The sequence below is a fragment of the Rhinolophus sinicus genome, linkage group LG18, assembly GCF_036562045.2.
Source record: "Rhinolophus sinicus isolate RSC01 linkage group LG18, ASM3656204v1, whole genome shotgun sequence".
Lineage (NCBI taxonomy): Eukaryota > Metazoa > Chordata > Mammalia > Chiroptera > Rhinolophidae > Rhinolophus > Rhinolophus sinicus.
The window spans coordinates 5,260,929-5,288,074 of NC_133767.1; the positions used below are offsets into that span (position 1 = coordinate 5,260,929).

At 53.1% G+C, this 27,146-nt stretch overlaps 1 protein-coding gene and 1 long non-coding RNA gene across 6 annotated transcripts in view; one reads left to right on the top strand and one right to left on the bottom strand.

The window, feature by feature from the left end:
• The window catches only part of MYH11 (myosin heavy chain 11), a 93,652-nt gene extending 67,303 nt beyond the window's left edge, over window positions 1-26,349 (top strand). For 2 of the 5 annotated variants that reach the window (XM_074322777.1, XM_074322779.1), the window contains 26 exons: window positions 296-417; window positions 527-596; window positions 761-921; window positions 2,253-2,361; window positions 3,952-4,083; window positions 4,179-4,385; window positions 5,358-5,495; window positions 6,569-6,692; window positions 7,017-7,188; window positions 7,798-8,010; window positions 9,129-9,273; window positions 10,502-10,708; window positions 12,091-12,195; window positions 12,284-12,436; window positions 12,655-12,903; window positions 14,360-14,572; window positions 14,932-15,144; window positions 15,347-15,508; window positions 15,874-16,002; window positions 16,329-16,417; window positions 16,852-16,975; window positions 17,194-17,402; window positions 18,270-18,378; window positions 18,493-18,665; window positions 22,879-22,917; window positions 25,633-26,349. In XM_074322777.1, the coding sequence (XP_074178878.1) occupies window positions 296-417; window positions 527-596; window positions 761-921; window positions 2,253-2,361; window positions 3,952-4,083; window positions 4,179-4,385; window positions 5,358-5,495; window positions 6,569-6,692; window positions 7,017-7,188; window positions 7,798-8,010; window positions 9,129-9,273; window positions 10,502-10,708; window positions 12,091-12,195; window positions 12,284-12,436; window positions 12,655-12,903; window positions 14,360-14,572; window positions 14,932-15,144; window positions 15,347-15,508; window positions 15,874-16,002; window positions 16,329-16,417; window positions 16,852-16,975; window positions 17,194-17,402; window positions 18,270-18,378; window positions 18,493-18,665; window positions 22,879-22,909 (3,759 nt within the window). In that variant the 3' untranslated portion in view covers window positions 22,910-22,917; window positions 25,633-26,349. Of the gene's footprint in view, window positions 1-295; window positions 418-526; window positions 597-760; window positions 922-2,252; window positions 2,362-3,951; window positions 4,084-4,178; window positions 4,386-5,357; window positions 5,496-6,568; window positions 6,693-7,016; window positions 7,189-7,797; window positions 8,011-9,128; window positions 9,274-10,501; window positions 10,709-12,090; window positions 12,196-12,283; window positions 12,437-12,654; window positions 12,904-14,359; window positions 14,573-14,931; window positions 15,145-15,346; window positions 15,509-15,873; window positions 16,003-16,328; window positions 16,418-16,851; window positions 16,976-17,193; window positions 17,403-18,269; window positions 18,379-18,492; window positions 18,666-19,324; window positions 19,460-22,878; window positions 22,918-25,632 lie in introns of those variants that run through there. The other 3 variants (XM_074322774.1, XM_074322776.1, XM_074322778.1) reach the window with 2 other exon arrangements.
• Window positions 10,169-19,325, bottom strand: LOC141569463 (uncharacterized). Its single transcript, XR_012493144.1, has 4 exons — window positions 19,179-19,325; window positions 16,807-16,912; window positions 13,881-16,509; window positions 10,169-12,873 (listed from the first exon to the last, which is right to left on the bottom strand). It is a non-coding gene; the product is annotated as an uncharacterized LOC141569463 (long non-coding RNA).
• Window positions 26,350-27,146: the final 797 nt, after the last annotated feature.

The window sequence follows — 27,146 nt, forward strand, 5'->3', positions numbered from 1 at the left end:
AGCGGATGGCAGTGACAATGGCCAATAGACAGAAGCGGGGTGCCTGGGAGACACTTGGGAGGTAGGAACTATAGAGCTGGTGATGGACAGGAAGGGAGGCAACAAAGAAGAGCCCCAGTTTCTCGCTAGGGGCCACCAGCTACTAGAGAGATGTCACCTGAACCCTCAGCTGAGACTTCACATGATGCCTGCGTTGATCCCCGGTGGCCTGGCAAGGCGGGTCACCCAGGCCTGAGATTTGGGGCTTGCAGCTCCCCGAGGTCCCGGTGGCCCATTACTCTTTCTGCCTTTGCAGTCCGGCAAGCTGGACGCCTTTTTGGTGCTGGAGCAGCTGCGGTGCAACGGGGTGTTGGAAGGCATTCGTATCTGCCGCCAGGGTTTCCCCAACAGGATTGTCTTCCAGGAGTTCCGACAACGGTGAGCCCGCTGGGGCAGGGCCCAGGTGGGGTGATGGGTGAGTGGGGCTTGGCTGCGGTGGGGGTGATGGAGCGGTACTCGGTCGGTGACTTCTGCCCTGTGTATCAAGCTACGAGATCCTGGCTGCAAACGCCATTCCCAAAGGCTTCATGGACGGGAAGCAAGCCTGCATTCTCATGGTGAGCCCCGCCTCAGCCCTTCCCCCGAAATCCAGCTGCGAACCTCCCAGCCCGTGCTGGCACTGCCAGGAACTACTTTGGGTGGGACCCTCCTTAAATAGACTTAACCCCTGGCCACATGGCCTGACTGAGGATGGGAACCCTTATCCTCTTTCCTTCTACAGATCAAAGCCCTAGAACTCGACCCCAACTTGTACAGAATTGGGCAGAGCAAAATCTTCTTCCGCACTGGGGTCCTGGCCCACCTGGAAGAGGAGCGAGACTTGAAGATCACGGATGTCATCATGGCGTTCCAGGCCATGTGCCGCGGCTACCTGGCCAGAAAGTAAAGACCTGCATACTGTCACCTCCCCACAAACACAGATGGGAAGCAAACATTCAGGGGGCTTCCTGACCTCATGTTCTGATTTCCCGACTCTCAGGGGCCATCGGCTTTAAGACGCAGCTTCTTCTTGAGGGGGAAGAAATGCTACCAATTGAATGTTTGCTCTAGTTTATAAGGGCAGGGTGGGAAGGAGTTAAGACCATGGCTCTGGAGTTTTAGACCTGGGTTCTCTTCCTGGCTCTCCCACTTAATTGCTGATGAACCTTGGGCAAGTTCCTCTACCTCTCTGAGCCTCAGGTCCCTCCACTGGAAAATGAGCATAATCATTCCTGCTTTGTGGAATTGTTCACGAGGAGTCAATGGAATAGTGAGACTATGGTAAAATACCTGAGGAAAGAGTATTTGGCTGTGTCTATAGCCTTATGCCCATATGGGATTCATGAGGCAGGGTCTGGGAAGATCTGAGGCCCCTTCTGTTTGGTAAGCCTGGGGGCTGGGTGGGGGCTAGGGTTCCTCAATGAAAGTCATACCCCTGAAAGGACGGCAGGAACTGGCGGAGTAGCTCTGTCCAGGGCATATGCTATCATGAATATGGTCCTCGCTCCCATCTGCAGAGCCCTGATCGTCACGGTCAAGGCCAGATCTGGGGAGCTCTTGGTCTAGGGACGGACCTAATGTGTTAAGTTGGAAAACTAAATTCTCTGTTGCCACCCCTCCCGTCTCCAGACTAACTGGGGCGATTGTATCCTTCAAGTTCACCCACATCCAAGATGGCAGCCAAGTAGAGAAAAGAGGCACGAGGCAGGAATGATTATTGTACTCATTGTTCTGTGGCCTCTCAAACCCAATAGCCCTTAAACAGGAAGAATAGTAGTTGTGTGTCAGGTTTGAGATTTCTAAAATACACCTGAGGGAGGAATAGGTTTGTCAGACACTGAGCTTTGGGGAAGACATGGCACAGCCGGGTGAGTGCCGGGGGTCCCACGAGGAATGGTGTAGCACAGATTGATTTCCTAGGTGGTGTTCGGATTACAGCTCTGAGTCCAGGGCACTTTGTGAGCCTTGAGTCTTCCTTACCCACTGAGAAAGGTTCTTGACTCCAGATTATGCAAATGGTCTGTGCTCAGACAATATACCGGTGCTGATGCTCAGAGCTTCCAGAGGAATCAGCAGGCGAGAAGCAGGGGTGTCCCCATCCACATCCCCAAATCACAAGACAAACAGATGGGTCTTGCCTTCAGAATGCTGCAGGGCGGGATGCCGTGACAACATGGTGAGGCGTGTATTGGGCCAAGCAGGGCTTCTCATGGCTCCCCTGTCCCTCTCCCCAGGGCTTTTGCCAAGAGGCAGCAGCAGCTGACGGCCATGAAGGTGATTCAGAGGAACTGCGCCGCCTACCTCAAGCTGCGGAACTGGCAGTGGTGGAGGCTCTTCACCAAGGTGAGTGCTCGGGACCCGCAGCCCTGGATGTTCACTCCAGATGTTCCAGATGTGGGACTGGAGTTGGTCAACAGTGGATGTGCAGCTGAGGGCTGGAGATCAAACCTTGTCTGCTGGTGATGCTCCAAGCCTCCGAAAGCCCTCCCTGTTTGACACATGGGGTCCAGCCATGGCTTTAACACAGATCCAGAGCATTTCCAACACCACAAGGATCCCTCCATTGCCCTGTATAGCCACACCCACTTCCTTCCATAGCCGCTGGCAACCACTAATCTGTCTCCATTTCTATAATTTCGTCATCTCACAAATGTTATGCAAATGGGGTCATAACGTGTGTCACCTTTTGGGACTGGCTCTTTTTTCCACTCAGCACCATTCTCTGGCTGAAATGTACCAACTGCACAAAGACATGCTCTCTCGTGACAGACACGGCTTCCTCTATGTGCCCTTGAGTGTGTAAATTGGCACAAGCCTTTTTTCTTGGGCAAATATTTATCGAGTGCCCACTATGCAACAGGTGAGTGAGAGGTGCTAGGGATAGCGCCAGGAACAGACCCCATGGGTCCTGCCTGGCCTCATGAATATTCTAGTCAAGTGGGGGAGCAGACAATGAGCAGACAATCCCTGGAACAAATACATAATGGCAAACTACCTGGGGTGAGTGTGAAGGAAGTCACAGTGTGTGACAGAGACTTCCCTAGTGCCAGGTGGGGGGTTGAGCATAGGAGTTAGGAGTCAGCCTGGTGAAGAACAGCGAGGGGAAGTGGCGTTGGGAAATATTCATCCTCAGAGACCCAACTTCTTAAAAAACTGGACTAAGAAAGCTGAGATTTAAAAACAAACAAACAAAAAAGGAATCACAGTTTATTGTAGCCTTGTTTACAACAGCAAAATTTCAATGTCCAGTCCCAGCAGACTGATTAATTCAATAATGGCTCATACATCATCAATGGGATACTTTTCGACAGTTAAAAATGATGGCTTTCTAAAAAGAAAGGTATAAAAATGATGGAACAGCAGGGGATGATCATTACCTTGTAGTTTTAAGAAACAAAAGCACGTAAAACTGGACAGCATGTCCTCGAGTATGTTTTTTAAACATGTAGGAAAAAAGACTGGAAGGCAATGCTAGTCATGACCTTGAGGGGGTGGTAGGAGTGAGGATTTTTATTTTTTATTTTCTCCTTGGAAGGAAACATACCAATTTGTCAGTGGTAGTAGTCTCTCTCAGGGTGGGACTAAATGGGAGAAGGGGCAACTTTTCCCTTTCACCACAGCTTTTTCTGTTGCCCTAGGTTAGGGTTTCTCAGTCTCGGCACTATTGGTATTTTGGGATGGATAATTCTACGTTGTGGGGCTGTCCTATACATTCTAGAATGTTTGCCAGCATCCCTGGCCTCAACCCCCTACGTGCTGGTAGCACCCCCTACCCAGGTTATGACAGCTGAAACTGTCTCCAGAAATTGCCAAATGTCGCTTTGGATGGGTGAGGTCAAACTGTCCCTGGCTGAGAAGCACTGATGTGATTTATTATAAGACTATATGCTTTGTGCCATGAAAACAAATGCTGGACTCACTGTGTGTGTGCAGGTGAAGCCCCTGCTGCAGGTGACACGGCAGGAGGAGGAGATGCAGGCCAAGGAGGATGAGCTGCAGAAGATCAAGGAGCGGCAGCAGAAGGCGGAGAGCGAGCTCAAGGAACTGGAGCAGAAGCACTCGCAGGTAGCGGGCTGGGAGCATGGCTGGGGCTGCAGAGGGCGGGCGGGGTTGCCTGCTCCTGGGGGCTCACTGGCCCCCTGCCCACCCCCTGTGTGCAGCTGGCCGAGGAGAAGAACCTGCTGCAGGAGCAGCTGCAGGCGGAAACGGAGCTGTACGCTGAAGCCGAGGAGATGCGGGTCCGTCTGGCGGCCAAGAAGCAGGAGCTGGAGGAGATCCTGCATGAGATGGAGGCCCGCCTGGAGGAGGAGGAGGACCGGGGCCAGCAGCTGCAGGCAGAGAGGAAGAAGATGGCGCAGCAGATGCTGGTAAGGCGCTGCAGGGGCTGTGGGTGGGTGGGTACCAAATCCCTGCAGGCCTGTGAGGTGTCACGATACATGGCCCCACTGCACATATAGAGACCAAGGCTTGGAGCAGAACGACCATCTGCCAACACAGGTCTCCTCTAAAGCCCGCTCAACTCTACTGCCCTGACTCCCATGTGCTTTTATTTTGTCTCCTAATAGCAACCCTGTGTGAGGGGTAATTATATTAGGTTAGTGCAAAAGTAATTGCAGTTTTTGTAATTTTTAACCTTTTAAACTGCAATTACTTTTGCACCAACCTATAGTGAGCTGTTGTTGCAGAACAAAACACCTGAAATAAACATTTATCTCACATAGTCAGGAATCTGAGAGTGGCTTAGCTGGGTGGGTCTGGCCTTAGCATCTCTCATGAGGTTACAGTCAAGATGTCAGCCGGGACTGCCGTCATCTGACTGGGGCTAGAGGACCCACTTCCACGTGGCCCACTTACATGGCTGTAGGTGGGAGGCCTCAGTTCCTTACCGGGTGGGCTTTTCCACGTGGCTGCTTGAGTGTCCTCACAACATGGCGTCTGGCTTCCCTCAGAAGGAGTGAATCAAGAAGAAAGGGAACGTGGGAGGAGGCCACAGTGCCTTTTATAGCCTGATCGCTGATATTACACTCCATCACTTCCTCTTCCCTTATTTGTTAGAAGCAAGTCACTAAGTCCAGCCCATGCTCAAGGGGAGAGGAATTAGTCTCCACTTCTTGAAGAGAAGAGTATCAAAGTATCTGTGGGCAAATAAAACCATCATGGTGTCTACGGTCCCCATTTTACAGATGAGGAGACTGAGGCTCCATGAAGCAAAGTGGCTTTGCCCAAACCTTCTATTTGCAATGAAAGGAGACTGCAGAGCACTGGGGGACATGTGGCCCAGCCTCTGTGTCAGAGCTCCATGAGAATGACTGTAAGGTTGTGATTCTTTTCCCACAAAGGACCTGGAAGAACAGCTGGAGGAGGAGGAAGCTGCAAGGCAGAAGCTACAACTTGAGAAGGTCACAGCCGAGGCCAAGATTAAGAAACTGGAGGATGACATCCTGGTGATGGATGATCAGAACAATAAACTGTCAAAAGTGAGTGGGGTAGGGCATCTGTGTTCAAATGATGGGCTCACCAGGGACCAGGTCTCCAGATTCTTTGCCTTTTTAGCCAAATACAAGGTATTGAAGGCTGAGCAAAGGGTTACCTCCAGCAGTGACAAGGTGGCCTTGTGACCACCATCTGGATGCAGGTGTGCCATGGACTGTGTCCCTGGTGGTCCCACCAGCACCAGGGCTGCCACGGAGCAAGTCTCAGCAACACTATGACCAATGGAACCCCCAAGTTGTGCAAAGGGGTCAAAAGTGCCTTGAGACTCTGGGGCCTCTCCCACATTCTCATGGGCCACGTCCAGTTAGGGAGAAGGAGACCAGCTGTCCTGGTTTGCCTGGGATGGAGGGGTTTCTGGGATGTGGGACTTCCAGAACCCAAATTGGGAAAGTCCCAGTGAAAACCAGAATGAGTGAAGCTACCCTAGTTAGTAACCTCTAACCAGCCCCACTGAGGGCAGGCTCCTTTTAGTTCTTTGAGATAGATGTCAGCGGGCACCTATTGTGAGCCTGGCCCTGTTGGGTCCCGGACATATGGGGTGAAGGAGGACCCTGCCCTCGTGGGTCCTCTAGTGATACAGCAAATGGATAATCATACATGTAACCATTAATTACCATTGTGATCAAGGTTCTGAAGGGGGTGTTCACCATATTCTGAGAAGAACACTAGGGGATGGAGGTAAGGTATTCAGGGAAGGCTTCCTGGAGGAAGTGATATTTAAGTAAATACCTGAAGACTGAGGAGCAGTTAGAGGGAGAGGGGCTGGAGGAGCATCTCAGGCAGATGGCCCTGTTGGTGCAAAGGCCCTGAGGCAGAGAAGAGCTGGCATGTGATAGGAAGGGGACGAGAATCCTATTGAAGGGCAGAGTGGCGTGAGATGTGAAGTGGCTGAATTTTTAAATTTAGGAACCTTTCTTCACTATTTCAAAGTCTAGGTTGCATTTAGTTATAATGTGCATTTTCCTTTCAACTGTTTATCTGGAAATTACTAAAAGTGAAACAGAACCTGGAGAAAAGAACAAAACTAATGATATTTCTTTTTCTCTTCCCAAAAAAGGAGCGGAAACTCCTTGAAGAGAGGATTAGTGACTTAACAACGAATCTTGCAGAAGAGGAAGAGAAGGCCAAGAATCTTACCAAGTTGAAAAATAAGCACGAATCTATGATTTCAGAACTGGAAGGTAAACTGGGCTACCTACAGAGGCTTTGAACAGATATTTTAAAACTAGGAAAATCAGAGAGGAAATTTCAGAATGGCAGACTGTTTCAGGAGAGGTCAGCCCTCTCCAGCTCCCCAATCGCTCTTAGTCAACACGTTAGTAATCAAAGGTGCTTTTCATGAGAACTGACTTTCCTTCCCCAAAATGGTGGTGCGGGGGTGCCAGTTACCACTAGGGAGACGTGTGCGCCTTCCCTCGGTGTGAAATGCCTGAGTAGGAAGGCTCACCCTCCAGGCGTCTTTCTGGGGACTGCCACCTCCTGAAGGGCCCCTGGCTTTGTCACAGTGCGGCTGAAGAAGGAGGAGAAGAACCGGCAGGAGCTGGAGAAGCTCAAACGGAAGCTGGAGGGCGAGGCCAGCGACTTCCACGAGCAGATTGCCGACCTGCAGGCTCAGATCGCTGAGCTCAAGATGCAGCTGGCCAAGAAGGAGGAGGAGCTGCAGGCCGCCCTGGCCAGGTAGCGGCTGGGGCCTGTCCCTGTGTGTTCATGTGTCCCAGGCCTCCATCTCATGAAGGCGTCCCCGGGGCCAGGCCTCCTGGGAGCGACCCCAGCCCTGCTTGCACCCAGAACCATACCTCTGACCTTCTTCTCTTCCCTCCAAACTCATCCCTCTTGGCGTCTCCCACGGTGTCGGACTTTTGGACGCCCCGGCCTTTCTCGTCTACACCACAGAGCTCCATTTCCTGTTGTCCACTGAGTCCCTTCCATTGGTAGCCTACCCACCACATGTCTGGCTGGCGCTGGGACGACCCTCCTCTCCCCGGGACCTCCTTCTGAGTGAGGTCCCTACCTGTGTGGATGGCCATCTGGGACCAGTACTTTGCCTTTATGCACGTACACTGACCTAGTTTTTTATATCAGACCTTGGAAATCACGTCCTGTGAAACCTCCAAGTGGTCCACCGTAGTAAGAAGCGACCTGTCGTATCGTGGGGACGTGGGTGGAACATGTTTTGGTATCTGTGGGACAGAAGTGGCTGGTTCCAGAAAGCAGTTTTGGCCATGTTGTGAGACAGCCGAGGCCTCGGGCTCTGGGGTCTTGATTCTGGTGACCTGTCGTTGGCAGGCTCGATGACGAAATTGCTCAGAAGAACAACGCCCTGAAGAAGATCCGGGAGCTGGAGGGCCACATCTCAGACCTGCAGGAGGACCTGGACTCAGAACGGGCTGCGAGGAACAAGGCTGAGAAGCAGAAGCGAGACCTGGGCGAGGAGCTGGAGGCGCTGAAGACAGAGCTGGAGGACACACTGGACAGCACGGCCACCCAGCAGGAGCTCCGGTGAGGGGGGGCCGTGGCCCCAGCGCCCTGCTGGGGGGGCTCGTGGGAAAGGGTGGGTCACAGGGTCCCCCAGGCCTCCATTTACTGTCCTGATTGCATTTTGCTGTAACTGACATAAACATGATTAGTTTTCATCTTACTAATTTCGCATCGCCGTGGTGGGACATAATCAGAATGATTTGAAAACTAGAGAAACGTGGACACCAAAAACATTGTCCTCAGTCCCCCCCCCCCAGTTAACATTCTGGGTTATCTCCTTGTCTTTTCATTGTGTGTCGGTAAGTAAATATCCAAGCTCCTGTCGCCGAGTGTGGGTGTATAAATTTTGTGTTAAATTTTTAAAGGAACATCATTATATTGATCTTTAAGATTCACTGTTGATGTCAAACGGGCATCAACAAACAGAAGGTCACTTGCCAGATAACGAGCGCTGACTTGAGGAAAACCAGGTCCTTTCCTCACTCAGCAAACACACGTGTATTTTGAGAGCATCCTATGAGGTCTGTCTCCCATACTTTGGGATTTGGGCTATGGCACTCACCTGTGTGTAGAGGCCAGCGTGATACTCTGCTCCCTTCTCACCTGGCCAACGATACAGAAAAGCCCAGCGCAGTGGCTAAAAGTGGGCTCAGAGTCAGACTATTTGGGTTCAAATTCCGGCAACATGGGCCAGCCGCTTACCCTTTCTTAGCCTTAGGTTTCTGATCTGTAAAGTGGAACTCATACCACACCTGCCTCTTTGGGTCACTCTGAAGAGTACATGAGATGATGTATGTAAAGGATATAGGTCAGGGCCTGGCATATAGTAAGTTCTCAATAAATAACAGCTAATATTAATATTCCAAGAACATTTTGCAATGCGTTTTGTAATTCTTTTAACGATATAATTTTGTGTTATTCGTTTGCCTGCCCTGAGAGAATCTAGGCAGGTAACAAATTCCTCATTTTGCCGTTGAGGAAATTCCAGGTCCAGAGAGGTTAGGTGACTCACCCGAGGTCACACAGCTAGGAGAGGTGGCGATGGAGATGTCAGCTCTGGGTCCTGGGACAGCTCTCGTCCCATTGCACAGCACTGTCTGAGGTGAACCTTGTCTTCCCCAACTACTGTCACTGTCCAGGGCCAAGAGGGAGCAAGAGGTGACGGTGCTGAAGAAGGCCCTGGATGAGGAGACGCGGTCCCATGAGGCCCAGGTCCAGGAGATGAGGCAGAAGCACACCCAGGCCGTGGAGGAGCTCACTGAGCAGCTTGAGCAGTTCAAGAGGGTGAGTTGTGATGTTTTTTTGTGACAACACATAAAAGAGCGGTATGTCAACAGCTTTAAATAACTAATAACTAATCAGGGTCAGTACTGAGATGAGTAACACGCTACCCAAGGTTCTAATAATGATGCCAGCCAGCATTTATGCAGTGCTTCGTGTATGTCACTTGATCTTCACAACCACCCTACGGCTTACGTACTATTAAGCCCATTACACAGACAAAGAAACTGAGGTCTAGAATGCATATAAATGAAGAGACTTACCCCGGCTCACACACAGTCAGGAACAGAGCCATGACTTGAACCCAGTCAGTCTGGCTGAGGACACCCCTCGTAACCTCTCCAGGTAGGGTCTACAGAATGCTGCACCCCCAGGCAATAGTGAGGTGTACGTGCCCCTTTAAATTCATAGTTGGAAGAGTGGGGCCCCAGAAAGAGAACTGACCGTCCTCAAGCCAGGTGGTCATCTGGGGAGCAGGGACCCACTCACTTCTCTCTTCTTTTCTGCTCCCTATAACCCTGGGAGAAGTCTCCCCCTCACCTGCTTTTGCCCCAAACACCTTTTTTGTTAGGGAAACTCACATGCCTTCAGGGACTGGTGGGTGATGGAGGTATGGCCGATAGGGAGTGGTGGAGACCGGGGCCAAGTGGAGTATGACTTTCCCAGCTGTAGGGCCAGCTGCTACCCGTTGCCTCGGAGGGAGGCAGCACTCCCGTCTCCAGATCTTTAGTGTGTTTTTTGAAAGTCAGAATTATTGAGGTATAGGCAATAAAATGCACCAATTTCAAGTGTGTAGCTCAATGAATTTTGACAAATGTATGCATGTGTGGAACCACCGTCACCACAGTCATGATATAGAACATTTGATTATTTTAAAGAGAAGGTGGGAGTCAAGAGCTTGATGGGACGTTTCTTTATTAAAACGTTGGCAACTAATTTTGGCAAAAAGTAACAAAGGGTCAAACGGGCCATGACCGCAGGTTGCATGCAGCCCGTGGGATGCCACTTTGCAGCCTCTGAGCTTTAGGAAAACGGAATCCAGCAAGTCTCCCCAGTGATTCCGGGCTCCCCACCCTGCTGTGCCCCTCCCCTGAGGCGAAGTGCACAGGTCCCTGTCACCTGAGGGAGGGGAATGGACAGAGGGCAGATCCCCGACAGCGGAGGCTCCTACCTGACAGCGCCCTCCCGCCTCAGCTGTCATGCCTTCCCTCCCTTCTGCTTCTTCGGCCAGGCCAAGGCCAACCTCGACAAGAACAAGCAGACGCTGGAGAAGGAGAACGCGGACCTGGCGGGCGAGCTGCGGAGCCTGAGCCAGGCCAAGCAGGAGGTGGAGCACAAGAAGAAGAAGCTGGAGGTGCAGCTGCAGGAGCTGCAGTCCAAGTGCAGCGACGGGGAGCGGGCCCGGGCCGAGCTCAACGACAAGGTCCACAAGCTGCAGGTGAGGAGGCGGCCCTGGCCCCGCTGTGAGGCGGGCGGTGCTTCCCAGCCCACGGCAGCTGCTCTTGCAGCCAAGCACGTCGGTTTCTTCCACTGCCAGGAGGTGGCGTGGTCCCTCTGTCCATTGTGACCTTGAAAAACCTTCATCTGTTCATTCAACAAGTATTTACTGAGTACCTGCTGTAGGCCAGACACCGTGTCTGATCCTGAGATATAACAGCAAAGACGACACACGGTCCCTCCCCCGGAGCGCCAGCCTAGCGGAGGGAAAGACAGTCATAATCACAGCAAATGTACAGCGGTACTGGGCAGGCGCAGCACACGCGTGGTGCTGTGTGTGTGTGTGAACAACGAGCAGGCCTGGCCTGCGGGAGTCTGACAGAAGCAGCCGGCCCGGCAGAGGGCACAGCATGTGCAAAGGCCCAGTGGGGAGTTAGAGCACGTCAGGCCAGTAAAGCTAGAATGCCCAGTTGGAAGCGGAAACTGGTACAAAGTGGGACGAGAGACGCAGGCTGTGGCCTGACGCCTCCGTGCCTTCGAGGCCTATTATGCCATGTATGTCAGTCTCTCCTGAGTGATGGGAAGCCAGTGGAGGGGTTGAAGCTGGGGAATGACATCGTCTATCTTTGGTCACGTAGCTTTGGCTAGACATTTGGCCCGACTTCCCATTCATGGGATGTGGCCATACTTTTGGTAAACATTTCATGTGCTCACAGCCTGGGATGAGAGGGCAGGGGAAGCGTTACGTCTGCATCTTCCCTATCAGTTGCGCGCAGGGCTGTGGCTGTCCTCACACAAGCAAGGCCCTGGAGTGGTGGCATCAGATCACTCATGTCCTCACTGTGCCCGTGAAGAGGCAGACGGCGGGCTGGTATCTCCCCAAGGCCCTGCTCAGACACACCAGGGACTGCAGTAAAAGGCATAGGAAATGGTAGCGGGCTCTGTACCTTGAGTGGCTGCGTCTTTGGTTTTGGCCATAGGCTCAGTGCAACGGCAAAGAGGATGGTGAGGGAGGGCGTGGTGGGGACAGGGCCCCTGGGAAGCCAAGGTGCCATCCGCAGCCACCTCCCTGGCTTTAGGGAGTCGGCCAATCCACAGCATCTCACGGCGTCTGGACTGTCAGATCTGCTGCTCCAGCTGTGCCAGCCTTGGCAAGGATCCAGGATCAGGGCCCAGTTGATAAGAGTCTGGGGCTCTAGCAGGTTCTTAGCACCAGGGATCCTAACGTAGACGCCGCACTTCCTTCCCGTGGGGGCCACGCAGTTGCCCCAATCAGGCCCCAGAGCTCACAGGCATTTCTGTCAGTAGACACCGCATGAGCAAAGAGGACCCTGGAATCTCGGGCTCAGAGGTTCCAACTAACCCGTCTCTCGGCCTCCTCAGAATGAAGTGGAGAGTGTGACAGTGATGCTCAACGAGGCGGAGGGCAAGGCCATCAAACTGGCCAAGGACGTGGCAACCCTGGGGTCCCAGCTCCAGGACACCCAGGTGGGTATCCTGTCACGTCACCCAGAGGGACCTGGGGTACTACCTTCCTGGCGGTGGGTCCCCGGCACGTCACGTGTCCTTTCCATAGGAGCTGCTTCAAGAAGAAACCCGGCAGAAGCTGAACGTGTCCACCAAGCTCCGCCAGCTGGAGGACGAGAGGACCAGCCTGCAGGAGCAGCTGGATGAGGAGACAGAGGCCAAGCAGAACCTGGAGCGCCACATCTCAACGCTCAACATCCAGGTGCTGGCTGGGTCCTTGCTGCCCTGGCGGAAGCCTCCAGGGGAGGTCAGGGGCCCAAGGCCGAGCAGTGGGAGCGCAGGCGCTGTGCTGCTTGGCTCCCCGGCTCCCCCTGCTGTTGAATTTCTTCAATGAGAAGGTGGTCAGCTTATTGGGGTCTGGGGGCACCGGGGGAATCACTCCCTGCCCTCCTCACCCCACCCCGGTCCCGGCCATTTCAGCTCTCCGATTCCAAGAAGAAGCTGCAGGAGTTTGCCAGCACCGTGGAGGCCCTGGAAGAGGGCAAGAAGCGGTTCCAGAAGGAAATCGAGGGCCTCACCCAGCAGTACGAAGAGAAGGCAGCTGCTTATGACAAACTGGAAAAGACCAAGAACAGGCTTCAGCAGGAGCTGGACGACCTGGTCGTTGACTTGGACAACCAGCGGCAACTGGTGTCCAACCTGGAAAAGAAGCAGAAGAAGTTTGATCAGGTAGGGGCTGGCGGGGTGGTCGGGGCTGACAGCGGTCGGCATCCCGTCCCTGCTTTGCTGGAGGTGATGGAGGGAAGGCTAGCTTGCTTTGGGTGACACTGAAACAGGGCTCCCTAGGTCAGAGTGCGGTCAGTGGCAGTCTCGCTGGCTGTGATGAACGTTTCCAGGGGTCATCTGCCAACCTAGTCATGCCTTAGTTTCTAGCCCCCAAAAGGAATAAGGCTTATGTGTTTATTTTCTTCACTCAGTATTTACTGAATGCCTACTGAGTACTCCAAGTGACTTAAAGTGTCTACCAGTTAAATGCCACTTGTCCATAACGTTTCATTATGAAAAACTGCCAGCACACAGTAAAGCTGAAAGAATCGCACGCCTGGATTTGATCATTAACACTTTACCATACTCACTTCATCACGTGTTTATTTATAAAGATGAATCATATCTGTCATCCGTATCTTATCTTTGGATGCACTGCAAAGCAATTTATAGACATTTTCCCCCCCTTGATACGTCAGCATTACACATTAGAGGTGTATTTAAAACATAATTTTGCTTCGAGGTAAAATTTACACACAATGAAATGCACAAATGTGAAGTGTACACCGAGTTCTGGTAAATGCGTATATACCAGTATGACCCAAACCCCTAAATACCAACTTTTCATATATGTTACTCAGATTTAGTAAACATTGGTTTGCAAATGACTTGAGGTTAATCAATTTGGGGATTGTACTAGGAGGTGTGGGGGGGCTCACTGCCCCTTCCCACCTGGATCCAGAGCACCCGGCTTCTGTATGGCACGCTGCCTGTTCCGTTCCACCAGCCACCCCTTCTCTGTGCTGTCAGCTTGTCCTCACTACTTTTCACCTGCGTTTCATTATCTGGTCAAGGTCTCCGGGCACTTTTACTGTTTTCCTATCACACACAGTGTGGAGCTTGTGTGTTGACTATATTGTTTGGGAGCTCCTGTTCCTTACCTGTCTTTGCTGAATTCTGGAAGTCTGGCTTTCGGATGTTACAATGCGTAATACGCTGCTCTCTTTGAAGATGAGGTGGATGTCAGCATGGAGTGTTCTTTGAGCAGAGTGTGGGAGAGACATCCACACACTCACCGTTTCCCGCTGTGGCTCACAGGCCACTTTTGAGAGCTGGCTACTGTGGCCATGAAAGGAGAAGAGAATGAGTGGCCTCTGGTGGGATGAATGGTCACTTTGACCTCAGTAGCAGTATGTTCTAACCAACATGGGCAGCGTTCTTGGTTTTCAAGCTCAGATTCAGCAGATGCTGGCCCTGCAGGACCTGGGAGTCAGAAAGCAAGCTGACTATAAACGATTCCCATTGATTCTGACTGACTTGCACCTGCACTAATGCAGCAGGACACGGGGCTTTGTGATGAAAGGGGGCTGAACCGTGGGCATGCCTAGAGGTCACCTTTGGGTCTTCTGTTGTGTTGTAGTTGTTGGCTGAGGAGAAAAACATCTCATCCAAATATGCGGATGAAAGGGACAGAGCCGAGGCAGAAGCCAGGGAAAAGGAAACCAAGGCCTTGTCCCTGGCGCGGGCCCTCGAGGAGGCCCTGGAAGCCAAAGAGGAACTCGAGAGGACCAACAAGATGCTCAAAGCTGAGATGGAGGACCTGGTTAGCTCCAAGGATGACGTCGGCAAGAACGTAAGTCGCTCTTCCTCCAGGTCTTTGCTTGTCTGCATTTCACCAACCCACCCTCTCTGCTGTTTTTCAGTCCATGGTGGGGGGGGTGGGGGGTGGTGCTGGCGCGGGGCCTCTTTCGTGTTAAGTGATAATCAGGAATGGAAGGCAGTCACCTGGGCTGGTGCAAAGGTGGGGCCTGGCTGGAGCAGCGGGCGGGGATGGGGGTCTGAGTCACGAGTTCTGAGAGGAAGGTGCTGGTCTCCACTCCTGGTCATACATCCGGTGGGGGGGCAGAAGCCAGCTCCTTGACCTTAATGAGATAGAGGTCTGTTATTGTGGGCTGCCTGACCATCTTCATGAAGGCACCCCTCACGTGAAAGGTCCATGAGCTGGAGAAGTCCAAGCGGGCCCTGGAGACGCAGATGGAGGAGATGAAGACCCAGCTGGAAGAGCTGGAGGACGAGCTGCAGGCGACCGAAGACGCCAAGCTGCGGCTCGAGGTCAACATGCAGGCCCTCAAGGGCCAGTTCGAGCGCGACCTCCAGGCCCGGGATGAGCAGAATGAAGAGAAGAGGAGGCAGCTCCAGAGGCAGGTAATCCGTGTCGGGGGAACCGGGGGAACCGGGGAGGCCTGTTTTCCTTTCTTCCGCCAATTCCTGGGCTCATGGAGACTGCTGTCTCATTTGCAACCTGGGGTGAGAAAACCACCGGGGCGTTCAGTGAATGCTGGCGGGGGCAGGGAAGGACCACCGCGGGGAGGCCCCGCCCGGCAGCACGCCTCTCGTCTTTGCTCAGCTCCATGAGTACGAGACGGAACTGGAAGACGAGCGGAAGCAACGCGCCCTGGCCGCTGCTGCCAAGAAGAAGCTGGAAATGGATCTGAAGGACCTGGAGCTGCAGGCGGACTCGGCCATAAAGGGGCGGGAGGAAGCCATCAAGCAGCTGCGCAAGCTGCAGGTGGGTGACGCCTGGGGGAGGGTGCGAGCGACGCGAGGAGACACTGTCCCCAGTCAGGCCACAGGCCTCGCCACCAGTGCCTGTTCAGCGGGTGTTTTTCACCACCACCGAGCTTCTGGTGGCTGTTTCCTGCCCTGGGAGGGCACCGTTATCAGGCATTTGGCCAAGGCACTCAGGTCACGTCACCGTGTCTTAGATCTACTGGGCCCACCCAGAATGGCACCTGGCCACCTGACGCTGAGGGCAGTGCCCATGCAACAGGGACTTCCGTGCGGTTAATCGTGGCAAATGCTAGGGGTTGGCGTGGAAAGGTGACTTGGGTGCGTGAGGACATCTTAGCTTGTCCTTCCTGTTGACTCACGCAGGCTCAGATGAAGGACTTCCAGAGAGAGCTGGAAGATGCCCGTGCCTCCAGAGACGAGATCTTTGCCACGGCCAAGGAGAATGAGAAGAAAGCCAAGAGCTTAGAAGCGGACCTCATGCAGCTACAGGAGGTAAAGCCTTCTTCTCGCTTCGAGAGCCCCCGAGGGGGCCAGCGTGGCCCCAGCCCTTGGCAGCACAGGTCGTGTGCATCCATCCATAGCCTGCGTTCTTTCGTCCGTCCTTAGACCTCCGTGGTTGGGCCTGGGAAGACACCAGCTTTTCTCCTCTGATGTGTCTGCAGGGCCTCCCCTGAGCTCAGAGGAGGTGCAGCATTTTGGAGGGTGGCTGTAGAGACTGCAGGGGGCCTGGTGACAGGAGGAGGGTGGCTTCTCGGGTAGGGCACAGCCGTCCCCTGGCAGACAACAGGTTTCCTTCCTCCCCCCTCACCACCATCCAGGATCTAGCTGCAGCTGAGAGAGCTCGCAAACAGGCAGACCTGGAGAAGGAGGAACTGGCTGAGGAGCTGGCCAGCAGTGTCTCAGGAAGGTATGGAGCCCCCGTGGGAGGAAGGGGGGTCCTAGACTCAGATGCTGATGTAGAGGCAGCTGATAGGAGAGCCTCCCAGACCCGGTTTCATGCTGAAAGTGACAGAAGGTTCAGCTGGCTTGTGGCAGGGTTCTCAGGGTGTCCATACCCTACTTGGAATGTGGCCAGTTTCACTGGTGGGGACGGGACAGCTGGGGACGTCAGAGAGGATAGCCGGCCCTCATCCCAGGCCTGGCTTTGCTAAAACCCACTGGGTATGAGTCCTGGTTCCCCACTTCCCTGCTGTGTGACTTTGGACAGGTCTCTCAGCCTCTCTGAGCCTGTTTCCTCAGTTATAAACGAGGACAACCCTGAGGCATTGTTCCTCCAAGGAGAGGGCGTTTTCTAACCTGGGGCGAGGCTGGAGCCCTCAGACACGGCTGCATTTCCCTTAGGAACACACTTCAGGATGAGAAGCGCCGCCTGGAGGCCCGGATTGCACAGCTGGAGGAAGAGCTGGAGGAAGAGCAAGGCAACATGGAAGCCATGAGTGACCGTGTCCGCAAGGCCACACAGCAGGTGGGGGCCAGAGCGGGGCAGGCTGCTGGGCTCCTGGGCCCCAGGGCAGCCCCTGCCTCAGACCCACCCTGGAACAGGCTCTAGTTCAAAACCCCACGCTGGTTCGGTGACATCATCACAGGCTCCTGGGTGCAGAGGCTGACAAAGGCTGGGGTCATCTCACTGCACCCCCGGGCTTCCGTGCCCTCCACCTCACGACCATGCCCCTGTTTCCCCAGGCCGAGCAGCTCAGCAACGAGCTGGCCACAGAGCGTAGCGCAGCCCAGAAGAATGAGAGCGCACGGCAGCAGCTCGAGCGGCAGAACAAAGAGCTCCGGAGCAAGCTGCAGGAGATGGAGGGCGCCATCAAGTCCAAATTCAAGTCTACCATCGCATCGCTGGAGGCCAAGATCGCACAGCTGGAGGAGCAGGTCGAGCAGGAGGCCAGGTACGGTGGGATGCGGCTCCAGTGCCAGCCTGCTTGCCCGTGAGCGGTGTGTGGTGTCCGGGGTCCGTGGGCCTCTCCGGGCATCAGTTCTGCCTGTGAGGTAAGCTCCGTGGTTCCCGGGCTGCAGCCGTGCCGGAAGAACTGAGAACACAGGCTGTGCCTGGCCCTGGCCCCGGGTGAGCCCTGGAAATGCCCACTGCTCTCCTAAGTAGCCCGAGTCCTCTCCTCAGTGACACCAGCCAGCCTGCCCGGGAGCACATGTGGCTTTTCCTAACCTATGTTTGCAGGATGTCATGTTAATTCCACAAAACGTCCAAATAGCACCCCATGCAGCACGCACCACTATGGGAAAGGCTCTTCATGTTAGTGACGGGGCGACTGAGCTCTAAGTTTACAGCACATTTGTGACCGTCACACTGGAAGGATTCTGACCCATTCTTTTTTGTTTGGTAGTGGCTTTAGTGACAACTCATTATTCACAACTTGTACAATTCAATGGCTTTTAGTATATTCAGATAGGTCCACCCTCACCAGTCAACTCGAGAACATTTTCATCAGCTCCTAAGAAACTGTGCCCCTCAGCCTCACCCTCTGTCCCCCCTAAGCACCCACCGCTCTCTCCCCTTGTGAATCCTGGATCTCTCACGTATGTGGACTCACTCAATCCGAGGCCCCATGACTGGCTCCTCTCGCTAAGCACGTGTCCAGGGTTCGCCCACGTTTCAGTGGGGCTCCGTGCTTCACTGCCGTTTGGGGCCGAGTCCCAATTGGGGGCTCAGGGAAAGTGCCCACAGTGGGCCAGATGCCGGTCGGGTTTACGTACTGACTGCGCAGGAAGCCATCCTCCTCCTCCCCCCATGTGCGCAGAGAGAAACTGGCGGCTGCCAAGTCCCTGAAGCAGAAAGACAAGAAGCTAAAGGAAGTCCTGCTACAGGTGGAGGACGAGCGCAAGGCGGCCGAGCAGTACAAGGAGCAGGTATGTGGCCACTGCAGGCCCCCTGGCCTCCCAGGACACCCCCAGGGCCTCCAGGACCCCCCAACCCTCCCCTGGCACCCCAACACCCCCTGACCCTGGGCCTCTCCTTGACAGGCAGAGAAAGGAAACACAAAGGTCAAGCAGCTCAAGAGGCAGCTGGAAGAGGCGGAGGAGGAGTCACAGCGAATCAATGCCAACCGCAGGAAGCTGCAGCGGGAGCTGGACGAGGCCACCGAGAGCAACGAGGCCATGGGCCGGGAGATGACGGCGCTCAAGAGCAAGCTCAGGTGAGGTGGCGGCTGCTCAGGCCCAGGGACGCCCCCGTGACTCGGTATTGATGCAGAAGGCACCCTTCCCCGGGCCCTGGCTTCCTGCGGGCTCGTCCCACCATCACAGTGCAGTGTCCAGGCCCTGCCTCAGGGGCTCCCCTTCTCGTCCCAATGACCCTCCTGGGGCGGAGGAGGAGGGAGAGGCCGTGTCCCATCTCCTGAAACCTTTTCTTCATTGCACCGCCGACAACGCAAAACCCCTTCTCTCCTGAACGTTTACTGGCCTTTCTCTTCACCAGCTTTCTCGAACTCAGGGGTTCTTGGCCCTGTTGGGGTTTGGGGCTGTGTAAGTCTGTTCTTACCACAGGGCCTGGCCTGGGCACTGTAGGATGCGAGCAGCATCCCTGGCCTCCACCCACAGCTACTGTGGCACTCCCCAGACGTTGCCAGATGTCCCCTGGGGGTACAGTCACCCAGGGTTGAGAACCTCTGCCCTAAATGGGGCTGTTCTCTCTCCCTCACCCCCTGTACCTCTGGGTTTGAAGGTATGTAGGTGACCACCGTGCTCCTTGGGGTTCCCGCTCACCCCTCTGTCCACCTGGGTCCCGGTCCATTCTCTCACTCCTCCAGCCTCACGTCCTTGACCTTCTCTCCTCCATGGTCCTGCCACTCCACAGGCATCACCAGTAACTCGAAGCCCTACTCTGACCATCAGGCATGGCACCATCTGCCCGTCACCTTCCTGGCTGCAGCCCACACTCAGGTTGCCAGCAGCCTTTCACACATCTTCGGCACCCTGGGCCGGGCCCTGCTCTTGCTTTGTTGTACTCACTTGGTGAAAACACAACCCAAATTGTACCCAACTTTCCACCTTCTGCAGCTCAGAGTAGTGTGAGAAAAGCCATCAGCCATGCTGCCACGTCCCGCTGCAAGTTCTCGATGGCTAACACCGAGTAGCCCCCACTGAGGGTTCCCTGCACCTCAGTCTCCCACTCTGAGACGCCTTTTTACTTTCTCCCTAAACTTACTACCCACACCCACCCTACTGTCAGCTGATGACCTTACTTCCTATCTACCAGGAAAAATAGAAACCATCGTGAAGTGTAAACAAGGTCTCACTTCCCCGTCGACCTCTGTGTCTGTGCTCACTTCTGCTTTTTCCATTTCTGTACTGAACTGTCCCCTTCATCAGTCCGCCCCCTCTCATTTACTCAAGGATGTTGCTCCAGAAATTCTTTCCTTTGTCCTATGCAAGAGTTTCCCTCTCAGTCACTGCACCAGCTGGAAACACCTCGTAGTCCCCCCTTCCCCGCTGCCCTTGACCGCACACTACTCCCGTGGTCAGTCCTTGGGCCTCACCTGACTCAGCAGCGCCCGCCCTATGCTCCAGCCCATCACTGCTCCTCGCTGCACTTTCTCCACTGGGTTTCCCAGACAACAGCCTCACCTGGGTTCATCCTACCTTTCTGGCTGCTTCTCCTCTGCCGGGTACCTCACCTCAAAGCCCGCTTGCCGCTGTCCTGCCCCTGGAGGCCATCTTGGTTCTCTTCTTGCCCATCTCTGGCTCACTTCCCCCTCGGTGATCTCAACCAGCTTTGTGGCTTTAGCATCCTCTCTCCATCTAGTGAGTTCCTAGTTTCTTCCTGGAACTCCAGCCCCTGCCTGACATTCCTGCGAGATGCCTTACTAGGCAGCTCACACCTTCTACACCCCAACCTGACTCCTGATTGAACCCCTTCATACCAGCTCCTCTCCCAGTCCTTCCCAGCTCAGCAAATGGAATGAAGTTGCTATGAGCCCGGCCACAAACTTTGTGGTCATTATTTTTCCCTCATGCCCTACATCCCATCTGTTGCAAAATCTGGTCAGCTCCCTTAAAAATACTATACATCCAGACTCCAACCACTTCTTGCCACCCTGGTCCTAGCCCCCCCTCCTCCCATCTAGATCACTTTTGCAGGCTCCTCATGGGCCTCCCTGCTTCCATGCTGGCCCCCCCTTAAAGTCTGTTCTCAACACAGCAGCCGGAGGAATCCTGCTTAAATAGTTGGATCACGTCCCTCTTTTACTCGGAACCCCCCTGGTTGCTTCCGCTAGGCCCTTCACGATCTGTCCACTGCCTCCTAAATCCCCCCTTGGCCTCTTCCCACACTGCCTCAGGGCCTTTGCACTGCTGTCCACTCTGCCTGGAATGCTCTTCCCCCAGCTGTCTGCATAGCTGACTCCCCTTCAGATGCTGACTCATCTCTGTTACCCTAAAATGCCCTGCTCCACTCCCTACAGTGCTCCTCTCACACACCTGTCAGCATGTAACCTGCTGTTTATTTCAGTCACAGTCTGTCTTCACTCAGGGCTGCAAGGCCATGCGCACAGAGGTCTTACCTGATTATTCATCCCCGGTGTCTGGGGTAGTGCTGGGCGCAGAGTAACCTTCAGTCATTGAGTTAGAGATGATGTTTCTCCACCTCAGTCCTTCTCAATCAACTTGACCATTTGCCTTAGCCTCTTAGTATCTGCGCTCTTATTAACTTGACCTTTTCTTTGAAATTACAGTAGAACCTCGGTTTTCAAATGTAATCCGTTCTGGAAGACTGAGTTCTGAAACGTTCGAAAACCGAGGCAGTTTCCCCATAGAAAGTAATGGGAAATGAACTAATCCATTCCAGACGTTTAAAATAAACCCCTAAAACTGCAAATTCAGCATGAACTTTCCTATCTAATGATACCATAGATTCATTACATTTACGGCGTGCGTAAACCGAAACGTTTGTCAACGGAGATGTTCGAAAACAGAGGTACCACTGTCACTGTTAATGATACATTGCCATCTCCATTGTTAAACCATCACCTGCATTAACAGGTCCCCACAAAATCAAATGCAGTGAAAAGAAAACAGTGAGTTGTAGCTATTGTGGCCACAAACTGGTGACTCTCAGCTGAAGGCCTACTTCTTGGTTCAAAAGGCAGTGACGAAACACGTTAGCACCAAGCAGACTTTCTCTGACACAATCAGACATTTAAAGAGTCAACAAGGGAACACCTTTCTCACTGTGCACTCAGTTCTCCAAGGGTGTGCCCAGGGCCCCTCTGAACTCACCTGGCACGTGCGCTGCCGACTGTGAGAACCCCTGCGTGAGACAAGTGGGAGGCCCAGACCCCTTTCAGAAGCAGGGAAACAGCAGCTGGTTCAGGGTACCGGCTTTCAGGGAGGAGGCCCCAGTCCCAGCATGGTGAGAGGCTTGTGGGCCCTGGAGGGAATGGGGAACAGGCCTAACTGTTCAGGTGCAGCAGGGGCCTGGGAGCGATCCCCAGGCTGGACTGTCAGGGGACGAGAGCTGCTCTGGCCACGAGGACCCCCAGCTACGCTCTGCTGGTGACGACCCTGCCCCTCCGGGGCTGCGTGGTGGGGAAGCAGCCACTCCAGCTCTCATCCCTTTGCTGTCACTGCTCCCTTTTCTTGGGGTATGCTGAACGTCCCCTGTGGGTTCTGCCCCACACAACTGACCCTCCTGAGGCCGTACAGGCCAGTACAGAAGGAACCATTTTTAGTCCTAACGTGAACATACACAACACAGGCTGTGCCTTTCCTTCCTGCTCTGTCTTCTAGATATACAAGAACCTAAAATCAAGCATAGATTTTCCTCAAAACAGAGCTCTGAGTGAGATTGACAGGCCTAGCCAGCTCCTCAGAACAAGGAATTGCAAGGCAGCTTTCAGTTTTATCAACCAGATGCATCTCCACACAAGCCCTCCTTCGAGCCTGACCAGTGCCCCCTTCCTGTGCCACATTGCTGGTCATCTCCAACATGAGCTGCCACAGGCCGTCCTTCTCTGCTTTCTTGCTATAGGGAGGAAGACCCAGTAATAATAAAGGGAGGTTTTCAACAGCTTCTTTGCCTGGACCTTTCAGATTCTGTCCCCACAGGGGTCTTTGAACTAGTGTCCTCAAATGCCTTCACCTTCCTGAACAGGTCCGCCTCACGGGAGGAAGCCACCTGCGCTCTTAAAAGAGGCTCAGAAGGACAGACATTTGCTTTTTGATTGAAAAAAAAGCGGCCTGTCCTTTTCTGTGCCAGCCTCTCTAAGTGCTCTGGGCTTCAGGAGCTTTGCTAGAAGGTTGACTTAAAAGTGCCTGTAATTATTTAATAGAAGCAAATGCCTTTCAGGATTGAAAAGGCGCCTAAGTGGGCTCCCGATGGTAACCACCAGGGACTCTCTCTCTCTGTTTCAGAGGCCCCCTCCCCCAGGAAACTCCGCAATGACTCACCAGGTATCATGCCTTCAGCTTCGCGGCTCATGTGTGTCACACTCAGTTTCCATGTCCTTTCTGCTCATCGCGCCCTCCCTGTCCCCTTTTCCTGGCCCTTGCAAATTTCTGAGATTCCTGCAAAATCTGGAGGCTTGGACATCTTAGTTCAAAACTCTCATCACAACCAAGATCAACACCAGACGACCTCATGTCTTGACCCATTTTCCTTCTCCACTTCTGCTTTGGCATGACATGGCACCGAATGTGTCCCTGTCACACCACGTGCTGACGAGAGTGTACAGGCTGTGTGTGTGTCACTTGGATTACTCTGACCTGCATAAGAGCCTCTTTTTTCTTACACTGCTGGCCCCTCGATTGTGCTGTCCCCCAGGTCGGGCTGAGACATGCGCTGAAAGGTTATAACAACTCCGTTCTGGGTTTATTCCTGCACAATGGCTTCAGTCTGGCTGGTATAGTTCACTAATCAGAATAAACAAAGCAGGGGTTCATGGTACCATAGCCCAGGAACTCATCCCCCTATGGGTGCGCACTCACAATCTTGTCTGCAAAGAAAAGAAGCCCTCACCCCGATGTCTTACAAGTGGAGGTGCTCACGGCTGCGTGAGGCTTCAGCAAGCCCGAGCTGCTCACTGCATTTTCAGCACACAAGGGTGGACACCGGCCCCCATACACTGCCAAGCACAGTCCTGACCTTTTCCAGAAATCTCACGGGCACGTATTCACGGATTGGGGAACGGATAACCAAGACTGTAGGAAGCACATGGGGTCCTTCCAGACAGAGATAAGAGGTCTCGACTTCTCTGGGATTCTAACAACTTTTTCCTGTGTGAAGTTAGGCAACTGGGGCCTGGTTTTCCTCTCATCCTTGAGAGGCCTGGCAAGCCCTGGCTTGTATCTGCCTTCTCTTTTCAAGAATCTCAGCTTTGCTGTTGCTACCCAAATCCTTAAAGCTGGATGAGGTTTTGGCAGGAGCTTTCAGCCTCTAAGGCACAGAGCTTTCAAGCAGCTGTCATGCCAACAGCTGAATTCTAGGGCTGGCTGGAGCCTGGGACCCACCAGTTAATGGGGAACCCAGTCCCTGTGAAGCAAGTAGTGCTCATACCTGGTATGCCAGCAGCACCTTTGATAAGCTGAGTCCACAACTAGAATCCAAATTCTCTAGGATCAGAGCCTTTCAGAAAATCTTAGGCGGGGTCCCTTACTTCCTGGGATAGAGCCAGTGTCAACTTTTGCCTAGGATTTGAAACCCCTCATTCAAGAGACACCTGAGCCAGTACAAACGGGCTTTCAGGACTGCAGCCTCAACAGGGGACTTACAGTGACCCAGGGCACGGTTTCCTTCTGAAATCAATGGAGCACTTTTGCCAATTAAAAGCTTCTAGCCAGCTTCGGGGTGGGGGGTGCACAAAGAGAGTGCCTGGAAGCACAGGTGAGGCACTGGATCCTGGCCCCAGGCTGTCCCGTGGAGTTTGAACCTGGACAGTAGAAGCAGGAAGGGGCGCCTGCTTTGCTGCTGCTCCCACTGGACCCTGGGACCCTGCTCTGACCCAGACTCTTCAAAACCACATCAAAGAAAAAAGACTTCTAAGGTCACTGCTTGAGAATGATGGAAAATTAGTTCTAAGGGAGCCAGAGGCCTAGAAGCTTCCCTGATGTGAGAGAGACTGGGAGTGGCTACAACCTTAAGTATTTATTCCTGATCCCTGTACCTCGGGAATGTGATCCACTACCCCCGGTGGGTTTTTCCCACCCTCGGATCGCAGTCCTGTTGGGATTCCCCTTTCCAGCTGTCAGGACCCTGTGGGCCTTGCTTCTGCCTCTAGTCTAACCTGTCTGGCTGTCCCCTTTGCCAAAAGTATTGATAACTGGGATGGGCTCACCTTCCTGGCTTTTCTGTCCAGCCTTTGTGTGGTCAAGTGGGTCTTTTACAAAAAGTCTGCCTGGCTCGCCCCACACGAAGCCTCACTCCAGTTGGGCAGGGTCACCTGAAGGTAACTCAGGTGACAACTTGGGGCATCCAGCAGGACAGAGAAGAGGTGATGGGAGCGGTAAGGACAGAACGGGGTGTCTTACAAGCTGGAGCTAAACTATACCTTGGATTAACACGTCCAACTTACTGTTCTAGCAAATATTCACTTAACACCTAATTGTAAGCCATGCATGGTGGCTGCCACGGTGAACAAAACACTAACAAGACTTCGCTTTGGGGGAGCTCAGTCCAAGAATTCTGCTCTCCAAAAGCAGGGGGCTGTGTGTGGCCTTTAACCAGAGAACAGCCTCCTGGCATCTACGCAGGGCTGCCCGTGACCTTCACTTTCACCTTTTCCCAATTTCCCCAAACCCTCCTGTCTTTCCTTCTAAACGTGAGGTACAAGATGAGACCATGACAATTATCCTTCATACCTGCCCCACGGGTGTGAATAAACTCATGGGGACGCGGTCACCCGGCAGACCAAGAACCCTGTGTACCATGAAATGACCAGCCAGACATTTTTTAAAGCAGATGGTTCTGCCTTGAAAAACCTACTTGCCTGCCATTCCGGCCAATCAAATGTAAAACCATACCTTGAAACTGGTCAGGATCTGTGGACTTCAACATCAATTTCTGTCTCATTTGAGTCTGTTTTTTGTTCCTGCTAAAAAAAAAAAAAACCTCTCCCAACCTTGAGGGAGGTTGCTGTACTAAAGAAATGTGTGTTTTCTTAAAACCCACAGGCGAGGAAACGAGACCTCTTTTGTTCCCTCTAGAAGGTCTGGAGGACGTAGAATTATTGAAAATGCGGACGGTTCTGATGAGGAAATGGACGCCCGCGATGCAGACTTCAACGGAACCAAAGCCAGTGAATAAACAACTTGCTGAAAACAGAACAAAACACCCAGTGGACTCTGCTTAGCACGGTCTAAACCCATTGTCCAATGACAGACATCACCGACACCCCTCACAATGGACATGAAATCCACCACCCTGGGTCCGGGGTACCAATCCAAGTGTTGAATGATGGACCCGATGAGACAAACCAACAGAAGACACACACACCCACGCCCCCTCGTATCAATGAATTTTGTGCAGAGATGTTGAGTTTTTAGAAAAATAGATCCACGGTAACTTAATCACTGGCAAGTTAGTTGACATAAAATGGGGAGAAAGCCACCCAAATGGGTGCCAATGCCCCCCGCCCCCACTCCCAAGCCATTCCCTGACCTGTGTCCCCTTCCAACGCCGTTCGGTAGGTCTTTGTTTGCGAACTCTTTCCTGGTCCTGGTTACCACACATCAGATGCACACAGTTCACGGAGACCCAAGTGCCTTCTGTAGTCGCCTGAATTAAAAAGGAGACACTGCTCGAACGGCTAAGAGCAGGAGCGTCACACTGTTTTCTATGCACTCCGACTGTACTTAAGGACACCCTCACTAATAAAAGGTTGTAACTCACGAGAACGTACTTGACTCTTCTGTTGTTGTCTACAGAGTGCAAGCAGCATGGGGGCACACGCTCATTGGAGCCTCACAACGACCCTTAGCAGCCAGCGTTATCTCATACATGGGGAAACTGAGGCCTAGGGAGGTGAAGCACATTAACTGCCCAAGAACAGAGATGCAAGTGAGTCTGTGTGAGAGGCTTGGGCAGCTCTAGGCTCGGGAGGACGAACATGACTGGAAGAACATCTTTATCAGCAAAAAAACAGTATGTATAGGATGCAAAGAATACAACATTTCCTTGAATGTTTAAATTAAAACAAAAGACTTCGCCCAGCAGGAGTCAACAAACATTTTCCTGTCAAGGCCAGGAAGTAAATATTTTACTTCACACATGGTCTCTGTCACAGATTCATTGTTTCTATTCTTTTAAACCACCCTTTAAAACACAAAAAACCCCTCACAAAAACCTTTCTTAGCACGAGGGCCCTACAAAACCAGGCCGTGACCCTTTCCTTCCTCAGCTTGAGTGTCTAGACAGAGATTCCTTGCAAAGGTTCATTCAACACAAATGATTCCATACGCTGACTCCGTGGGGTCAAATGGATTTGAAAAGAGGAAACTTTGAAACTGAGAAGACTCAGCCGAATGACTAAATGCTCGTATACCCTGATCCGCACACACGTATCCCAAATACAGTTCTAAGGAGCTGAAAGGAAATATTTAAAAAGGAGGTGTTTTTATATTTAGTTACTTGGTTACACAAACGAAACATTTTTGTACCATCATACGCGCAAACACAGAACCACAAG